Source organism: Chlorocebus sabaeus, chromosome 20, assembly GCF_047675955.1.
Source record: "Chlorocebus sabaeus isolate Y175 chromosome 20, mChlSab1.0.hap1, whole genome shotgun sequence".
NCBI classification, from domain to species: Eukaryota; Metazoa; Chordata; class Mammalia; order Primates; family Cercopithecidae; genus Chlorocebus; species Chlorocebus sabaeus.
In genome coordinates, this window is record NC_132923.1 from 111,508,427 (window position 1) to 111,518,523 (window position 10,097).

Here is a 10,097-nt window from a genome sequence, read left to right on the forward strand (position 1 = left end):
AACCAAAAACCACTCTACATCTTTCGGGTTGTAATGGGAGCGTGGTCAGTGGCAGGAAGCCTGAAGAGTCAATAGCTTTCAAAACACAGAAACCAGTCCTCTCCATTCTGAGAAGCTTAAGGTCTTCAAGATTAGTAAGCGAGGGCTAGCTGAACACTAACTCCAAGTACATGCAGCATGCCTCCAGCTAGTACCAGGGGGTGCAAGAAGATGCCAGCTAGAAAGATCCAGACATCTGGCCACCAACTTAGACCTTCTCCCATCACATTACTTTATACTCGCCTGCAAAGCACAGAATCCTCACCCCTCTTACCGCCCTCCAGTCACTCCAGCAAGCATCATCCAAGACTGCTGGCAAAAGAAACTGTCTTACACAGAGAAGGAAAATCAAGTTCCCTACTAGCCAGCCCGCCCTTCTTGCCATGACTCCCAGCCCCAGGCATTCGGAAATGGACCACCATCTAAGTGCAAACACAGAGAGTATCTCTTCTGAGGAGGACGGTAGTTAATTCTTTAACCCTTTGGGCAGTTTGAAAATCCGATAGCACCTCTGGATGCCCCATGAAAAACTGCATGTATGCAATTTATATGTAATTTCACTGGGGGTCACTGCCCTCTAGGAGGTCGAGAGGGGCAAAAAGAGCCACTGTGCTCAGAAGCAGCTTTGAGAAAGAGCTATGGGTGGTGCTTTTGAGTATTCGACAGCTTAGTTCCTTAACAAGAAAGGGAGAAATTAATGCCCCTTACTTAGCTACTGCAAGTTCCAGCTTTCAATCAACCTGAGATTTCAACAGGAATCTGGAAACTGAGAGCACACAAACATGCACACACACACACATACACACCAAGCACTCAGCTTCCTTGTGGCTTCCTATTGTAACTTCACAAAATGTCCTGTGATTGCTAGTTAAGTCTCCAAATAAAGTAACAGCAGAGATAAAAAGTGGAAGAGAGGTGGGTGCTGGAAGGGAGAATAGTTCAGACAAGAAGGGGATAATCTGGCTAAGCTCTCCATCGGCTCTGAGCAGGTCTTGACAGAGCAGGTCCTGGTCCTTGCTGCCTGCTCTTCCTGGAAATCAGGGCTGACCTGCTGACTTCTTTGCAGCAAATCAGAAGTCCAGGCAAAAGCAGCCCTTTCTTTCCTTTGAGTCCATGGGGAGGGGAGAGCATCCTCTCGTTTCTAAGGAGGAGACCCTGGCCCACAGCTTGCCCACGGCCCCCTCGTGGCCTGGGGGTGTCACTGCAGCCCCCTCTGCATTGCTGGGCACCATCCGCACGCAGGCAGTTCTAACAGTGGTCCAGTAGAATATTTAGTCAGCAGTAGCAAACTGGCAACTGTCTTCAAGCCTCGTGAGGCTTGTGTTTGCTTCTGATTTCTTAAACTAAGATTCAGACTTAAAGTGATCCTTCTAAATCCCTCCTCGTACAATCCCTACAGGGAACCAGCTCAAGACCTGCTTCATTAAGCCAATAACCTCGGAGCTTCCGTAACATGACCACTGCTTTATCATCTCTTCCTGCATCAGATGCAATTATGTACAATCGTGTACAATTGTTCCAAAGCTCAATAGAAACAGAATGCACAACATCCTCTGGTTTGTAGGTTGCTTATTAGATTACAAAATATTTGCAGGACACCAAATATCCCCTTAAATCCTGGGTTTTCAGGTAAGCAGGTCCTACAGGGGTTTTGGACTTAAGGTTACACAGTGAAAAAGAATGGAACCAGTGACTCTGTGTCCATAAATGCAAAAAGCAGGTGCACTAAGAAACCTGAACTCCTCTCTCATTAGCAACTCCGCAAAGGGAAGGAGTGGGGCTCACTGGGGCTGGAGGTTGGACAGGACAGACCAGAGTCTGGGAGTGAGGGGGCAGTTGGTCTAGGGGTTCAGCTGCCATCTGTCACGGTGGGGACGATTAACTGACCCGAGTGGTGGGAAACTGTGTAGGGAGGAGAGAAGGTGGGACACTTGGGAGGAAAGAGGAAGGTGCAAAGTGTAGTCTGCAGGGTCATAAGTAGACCCGGGACCAGGAGTGACCGAGGCAAGGGAAAGGGGTGGGAGCACCGGGACCAGGAGTGACTGAGGCAAGGGAAAGAGGATCTTCTCCTTAGTGGGGGCAATTGGTGGGAAGAATTGTGGGGGCTGAGTTCATACCTCCTTGACTTTCTCCCGCTGGGCTCGCACTCGGCTCTGGGGCTCCTGACTCTCATCGGCCCTCATTCCCAGGACCGGGTGGCGGAGGCGGCTCCGGAATGCGTTGAAGTCAAAGCGGAAAGAGACGCCCTCGTCCCCGGGCCTGGAGGCCGGGATGCTATTGCCCCGGGCCGCCGTGGCCTCCTCGCGGGGCCCGGTGGGGCGGGTGCGCCGCAGCCCCCCTTTCCTGCGGCGGGGACTGGCCCGGCTGCTGGGGTCATCCTCGCCCGGGGCCGGCGCGGCAGGGGCCGGGTTGGGAGGCGGCTCCTGCTCGCGGGCTGGGGCATGGCCGGCGATTTCGGCCACCACCTCCAGGCCAGGCTGCTGGGTCCGGGGGGCCAGGAAGAGGCGCTTGAGGCGAGAGGAGTGGGGCAGCAGGAAGAGGGCCCCGAAGCACAGGGTGACGAGGCCCGAGAGGAAGAGGAGGAAGAGGAACTTCTGCGGCAGCCGCAGCCCCCACGGGGAGGCCGGGACGAAGCCGGGCACTTTCCTCATGAGCATCTTGGCCGGGCCGGGGGCTCCAGAGGCCCTCAGAGTCCAGGCACGTGTCTGCGGGGCCGCGGTGAGGAGAGGGCGTCCGGAGCGCCGCCCGGGATGGGGATCCCTGGGCAGGGCTGCCAACCCTGAGAGTTTCGCCGCTTCGGGGGACTGTCCCCGAAGTTCAGGGAGTTTGGAGTGAGTCCTCCCGCGAGGAGGCGGGGGCGCAGCGGCCTCGGCGGGGCCCGGGCGAGCGGAGCGGCACAGCTCGGGGCCCGGGCCCGCAGCGACCGGCCGCGCGCCGCAGCCTCCCCTCCGGCCGAGCCCTCCCCGCCGCGCCGGGGCCCGCGCCTTCCCGCGCTGCGGCCTCCGGGGCCGTCACATGCCGTCCGCGGCGTCCCGGCAGTCCGCGCCGAGGCGCGCCCGCAGGCCCGCACCGAGCCGCCCTCCGCCCCCCGGGCTCCCGCCTGCGCTGGTCGGCGCCCAAAGTTTCAGCTTCAGAAGCAGTTTCCGGAGGGGACCGAGGTGATGGGGTGCTGGCGTGTCAGCGCCGCCCCGAGCGCGCGCACACCCGGCCCGGTCGCGACAGCGCCCAGTTCGACTATCGGGACACGTCCACAACTTTCTCCGCCGCCGAGCGGGCGCCGGGAGCGGCCAGGGAGCAGGAGAAGGCACTTTCGAGCCTGCGGGGGTAGGGGGCTTCCCCGGACCCCCGAGAGCGCAGGGATGCCCGAGTCCGGAGCCGCGGCTGGGCGGCTGCAGCTGCGCCCGGGAGCGCGGGCTCCCGCCCCTCCAACTCCGTAGGGCGCGGGGCTCCCGCTGGGATCACCTGTTCCCGGCCCTGCCGGCTCCGCGGAGCCCGCAGCCCCGGCCGCGCCTCCCCCGCTGCAGCTGTCGTCCTCGCAGCGACCGCTCCAGACGGGCCGCCGCCGCCGAGCCTGCGCCCCACACGCGCGCACAGCCGCCGGGCAGCCTCCGCCGCCGTCCCCGCCGCCGCCGCCGCTCGGGCTTTCACTGCGACAGCGTTCGCCGCCCCGCCTCCTGCCGCCCGCCAGCCACGCCCTCCGGCCACGCCCACGCGCGCGCCCCGCGCCCCCTCCCGCCGCCGCCGCGCCGCAGAGGGGCTGAGGGCCGCGCGTCCGGGGGCGGAGCAGAGGCAGAGCGCGGGCGGGAGCGCAGCCCGGCTCCAAGCCCCGCCCTCCCCGAAAGGCCGGCGTCGCGCGCACCCCCGATCCCGCCGGCGCCAATGGTCCAGCGGCGGGGGGCTGGCGAGGGCGGGGGCGGAGATCGCAGCGAGGGCATTGGCTGCATCCGAGGGATCCCCGTTGGGCCACGGTCGCCTATTGGTTACTGCCCAGTCTTCGCTGGACCCCGAGCGACCGAGACCACCCCTCAACCTGCCCGCGAGGCTCGGGTTGGTGGCCCCCGGAAGCGGGCCGGAGACACTGCTGCTCTGGAGGGCTGTGCCCGTCGCTGGGTGACCTCTCTCGCCCCCCAGTGTCAGTCCGGGGTTGTCACGGAGCTGGCAGCCCGCGCCCTGGCGGCTGCCCGGGCTTCTCAGCGCTAACGCCGAGCCGCGGCGATGCTGTTCGTGGTTGGAGCCAAGCCAGAGAGCTGTGACCGCGGCGGGGTCGGCGGAGGCGGTGTTTCCACTAACCCCCCGCAGACCACTGCGTGCCTTCCTTTTCCTACGACCCTAAACGGGGCCAGGGCCCCTGGGTGGAGCAGGGAGGGAGGCTGACCGCAACCTTGAGAAGCAGCGAAAGGAAGAGCGCCCCGAGCGTGTCTACAGAAGACCACACACATCATGTGACGGACGTGTACCTTGATGCCTACGTGTGTTTATATGCACATGTGTGCGTCTGGGCATAGATCCATATGCACACAGAGACTGGCATGTGGGTGTATACATGCACTCAAACATACACTTAATTTGGGTATGGACACCCAAGTGATTATACCACAGTATGCATAGACATATATGCAAATTAGTACAAACATGGACATGTGCACCCGCATACCCACATTCAGGCAACAGATACCTCCAAAAACAGCCGGGCATCAACTCCCAGACACGCGTGTCCTCAACCGCAAGGCCGTCACACCTTCCTCCTTGGACTTAGTCTCTGCATCTTCCCTTCCTGTTAAACCTAACCCAGGGTGAAGCAACATTGTGCTGTGTGGGTCTTTCATGCAAAACACTTTATAGAGACAAATAACAGCAGAGGGAGAGACAAATTAAGAGGTTTGTAATAGGCAAGAGGGAAAATATCTACTTTCAACTGCAATTTAAAATGAAATGCAGCATTGACGAGACAGAAAATACTGCAGGGAAGCCTTTCCCAACAGAAGAAGGGGGCCAGGCAGGCTCTCTCCTCGTAAATCTTGCTTCTTCCCTGAGGTCTGATGCGGATGGGTGGCTGGGACTCAGTCATCCTTCTACCTCTGTCCAGACAACTGACAGCAGACCCACCCTCGATGTTTAAATATCCCTGGCATGCAACTTTCTCTCAACTGAAAATGAAAGTGGGGTAACAGGTGCAAACATTTTGGTCACTGGAGATGACTAATCCTTCCCAATCCCACAAATACATGCAGCTTAAATATAAAATTCTAATTCAGATATTTCAATCTCTGGTGAGTTTGGTTGGCAGGTTGATGTGGAACCAGCTGTGCATGTCAGAGATAAGCATGTGACCCTTTTGGGTGCAGGAGCCCAGAGACCTGGCCTGGCCTCACCCATGTCGCCAACACCCAAGCATCATCTCACTGGGTCTCAGTGCAGGAAAGGGCAACCATGTGTTTGGAGAACCAGGCAGGGAGCCAGCATTCATTAGAGTAGTCATCTGCATTGTTCCTCATTGAGAGTGTAGGGGAATCACTGTTCAGTCCCCTGTGAAGGTAGGATCCAGAAAGGGAGAAGAGCAGAGCTGAATCTCAGAAGGAAATGTCTGTTTGAACTAGATGCTCACTGTGATATGACACTCTGACCAAACTCTGCTATGCTCCGTGAGCCAGGGTAGAAAGTGGGACTGCAGCAAGACTGACGTGCCTTTCAAACTCAGGCTACGAAAACTAGAGGCCCCAGCAGGTAACTCCATTTCAAAGTGATGTGATGTTGGTGATCACACCAAGTTGTTGATACCATCACTTGCTAGGGAGATACCAGTCTCTCTCTAAAAAGCTTTCTGAAACCCTGGGTGTCCCCTTGCCCCACACCTCTAGCCCCCAGAGACCTCATACATCCCGTGGCTCTTCTCCCACTGACTTGTGACTATTGGCGTGCTTTCCCAAAGCAGGTGCTCCGTTCTTCACCATGGCTTGCTGACTTCTCTAACTCTCTAACTTATCTAACTGCCCAGGTCTTAATCACAATGCCTTCCACATGGGCACTGCGTTTGCTCAGTAAATGAATGAAGAAATGAGTGAGTAGATGCCCATTTCACAGATGTGGAAACTGAGGCTCAGGGAATGGAACAACAGTGAACTAACATTTTCTATGTGCCAAATACATATTGTCTCATTTACTTTCTAGAATAATCTTTGTGGTAGATAATTATTAACAGCCCCATTTTACAGATAAGAATACCAAGGAGACTTGGGATGAGTTATAAGTATCTATATTAGAGTTCTCCAGAACAACAGAACCAATAGGCTATATATAGATATATAAAAAGAGATTTATCATGAGAGATTGACTTCTGTGATTATGGAAGGCTGAGAAGTTCCACAGTCTGCCGTCTGCAATCTGGAGGTCTAAAAAACTGGTGGTGTAGTTCCAGTCCAAGCTAGGAGGCCTGATAGTGTAAATACCAGTCTGAGTCTGAAGACCAGAGAACCAGGAGAGCTGACGTCCAAGAACAGGAGAAGATGGATGTTCCAGCTCAAGCACAGAGCATGGATTTGCCATTCCTCTTCCTTTTTGTTCTGTTTGGGCCATCGGTGGATTGGATACTGCCCATCCACATTGGTAAGGGCAGATCTTCTTTACTGAATGTACTGATTAAATTACTAATCTCTTCCAGAAATTCCCTTACAGACACACCCAGAAGTGATGTTTTATCAGCTATGTAAGCATCCCTTAGCCCAGTCAAATTGACACACAAAATTAACCTTCACAGTATCTTTCTCAGTTTAATTCAGAAATTCAAACGGAACTGAGAACAGAAACAAACAGCTATTTCTAAAAAATCTATTCATTCTGTCAACAAATCTTTATTCAAATTAGATGCAAGATACTGCACTAGTTTTGGACACAAAGGTGAGCAAAGCATGGTCCCTTGTTACTATCGATTAATTCATTCAGTAAAAAACTACTTATTGAACACCTGCTATGTGCCAGGTACAGAGAGGCAGGGGATACAGCCCTGTCACAGACGTGAAGCCTGCCTTCATGGAGCTTCTTGTCTAAAAGGCAACAAACACAGACCAATCTGGCCCATCAGGAGGGGAACCCCCAGGCATCAGTGTTAGTGCTTCACTCACATCCTGTCTTACCCTCACAACAGCCCTCTCTGAGGTAGGTCTCAAGAACCCAGTCTAGCAGATGGGGAAATTGAGACTCAGGGTGTGACGTGACTTGTCCAAAGCCACATAGGGCAAATATGAGAGGAAATCAGGCCCATCTAATCACAGAATCTATGTGCTTTCTGTTAATGATATTAGCAACTACTAAGATTGATGGAGCACTTACTATGTGATTGAGCCCTTTTAAAAACATGTTAAAGACTAAACTGGCCAGGCACAGTAGCTCACGCCTGTAATTTCAGCACTTTGGGAGGCCAAGGTGGGCGGATCACCTGAGGTCAGGAGTTCAAGACCAGCCTGGCCCACATGGGGAAATCCTGTCTCTACTAAAAATACAGAAATTAGCTGGGCGTGGTAGCATGTGCCTGTAATCCCAGCTACTCAGGAGGCTGAGGCACGAGAATCACTTGAACCTGGGAGTTGGAGGCTATAGTGAGCCAAGATCATGCCACTGCTCTCTAGCCTTGGTGATACAGTGAGGCTCTGTCTCAAAAAATAATAATAATAATAACAAGACTAACTTATTTGATCCTTATAGCACCCCATGTGAGGGGTACCATTAAGCACAGAGATGTTAAGGAACTTACCCAAAGTCACACAGCTGGGAAGTGGCAGAAGAGAGATTTGAGCCCAGACAATCAGGATCCAGAGCCCTCTATGCCTGTCATAGTCTACTGTCTCCCTCTTGTAATGCTGTGAGAGCAGGTTCTATAGGTAGTGAGAGCAAAGAAAGAGCACTGGCCTCAGGCAAGATCATCACAGGTTCGTTGGGAGGATTATGTAAGTTCATTCAGTTGTTCAACAAGCAGGTACAAGACACCTGATGTATATACCCAACCCAAGGCAATACACTAAGCTTTAGGGATACAGTAATGAGAAAAAGCAGACACATTTCTCCCATCATAGAGCCTACAGTCTCATGGGGAAGATGAGTTTAAACAAATAACTTCCAAAGGAGTATGAGCTGAGATGAGAGAGAGGAAGGACAGAGAAACATTGCCTTAAGAGCAGGCAACAGTGGACCTGGACCCAGGCTTCACTGGGTGGCCAGGGGAGGCTCCCCCTGAGGATGAGTGCAGTTACCTAGGCAGAAGGAGAGTGAGAATGCCCAGGCTGAGAGGGCAGCACAGGCAAAATCCCTGGGTTGGAGGGAACATGGTGCTTTTGAGAATAGAAGTCAGTAGGTCTGGAGTAGAGAAAATGATGGAGAAAGACAAGAAGTGACGCCGAATGAATTAGGGCAGGAGTGGGAGTGTGTAGGCAGAGGTGGGTGGGCAGATTCCAATGAATATTTTTAAAGGTTACTCTAGCTACAGTGTGGAAGGCAGAATGGAAGACAGGGGTGAATGAAGGGGGTACCTTTCAGAAGATATTGCAATAGTCTGTGCTAGACTTTTTGGGAAGCGGGAGATGGATAGCACCACAGGATCCAAACCATATTTAGAAGTCAAAATTGACAGGATCAGGTGATGGCTTGAACTTGGGCAGTGATGGAGAGGGAGGTATCTCCCAGGGTCTCTTATGTGCCTGGTGGGGGTATTTGTTGAGATGGGAGCAGTGAACCAGGCTGTAAGGGACTCCCCTTCAGCTCCTGCACTGAGGAGGCAGCTGGGCAGTTGGTGCAGAATCTGAATCTCAAATGGTCATTAGTCTCATTCAGAATTGAAGACTAGAGATAAAGCCAAGCTCGAGCCAAGAGATAATCATCAAGCAGCTTCCTTAATAGCCACCAGACAAATTTGGCACTGGGCAGAAGAGACACTGATGACTGTGGGAGGGGCTGCACCCGTGAGAACACACCAAGTGAGTCCTGAGAGACAAAAGGCCCTGCAGCCATCCTGGCCTCACCCCAGCAGGCTGCGGGATCCAGTCAATACCTCACTGTGCAGTAGGGGTCAATTTCAGGGTCATAGAACCAGGAACACCTGGCATGAGGCTTTGAAAATGACAGCGTAAAGGTTTTGTTTTAACTCTTCTTACCCGAGTCCCCAGTCCCGCAGCAGAAGCAGCGGTCCGCTGGGGCTTTGCCATGGGTCCTAGCACTGGGTGCCTAGTGGTTAGAGCAGGGGAGCAGAGGTTGTCTATCGGGGGCAATTTTGCCCTCAGGGAATATTCGGTGATTTCTGGAGATAATCTAGATTGTCACAACCGGGGGCGGAGTGCCACTAATGGGTGGAGGTCAGAGATGCTACTGCTCATCCTGCAATGCACAGCACAGTCCCCCACAACAAAGAATTATCGGGTCCCAAATATCAGTGGTGCAAAGGGTAAGAAACCCTGGCTCCAAGCCAAGGCTGTGAGGTCAGACAGGTTCGGGTCTGAAATCCTGGTTTTACCACACATTTGGCTGGTTGATCTTGGGTAACTTGTCTGACCTCTCTGAGCCTCAATTTCTCCATCTGTCAAACGGGATTAATAGTGATACTCACCTCAGAAAGATGATGTGAGGATTAGATAAGATCACTGGCAAAGAGCTTGAGGCAAATGTTTACTCATCCTTTGAGTGAGCGGGTCTACTCCCAAAGCCAAGTCCTTAGTATGCTGGAGAAGGGAACATGGAGTGGTAAGAATGAGGACCCTGCAGCCACAGTGCCAGCTCTAAGCCTGGACTCAGTCACTTACTAGCAGTGACACCTTGGGAAATTGCCCACTTTTTAAAGCCTGAGTTTCCTCATCTGCGAAATGAAGATGATCATAATGCCCATGATGTAGGATGGATATGAGGACTTAGGAGCTAATTTTTGTAAATATCTTAGCGTAATGTCTGGCACACAGCAGCACTCAATAAATATGAAGCAATGTTACACAAGACAAAAAGAATCAGCACTGCCTCACTTCCTAGTGGCAGGCAAGATAGCAACCCAAACTGCTATATTGTAACTCAGAGCTTTCAGAGAT

General features: G+C 53.5%; 1 protein-coding gene across 1 annotated transcript in view; it reads right to left on the reverse strand.

Moving 5' to 3' along the window:
- Positions 1-3,688, reverse strand: part of MAN1C1 (mannosidase alpha class 1C member 1) — a 174,499-nt gene extending 170,811 nt beyond the window's left edge. Inside the window, exon 1 of the mRNA XM_073007686.1 lies at positions 2,157-3,688. Within this exon, the coding sequence (XP_072863787.1) occupies positions 2,157-2,696 (540 nt within the window). The 5' untranslated portion in view covers positions 2,697-3,688. The remainder of the gene's footprint in view (positions 1-2,156) is intronic.
- Positions 3,689-10,097: the final 6,409 nt, after the last annotated feature.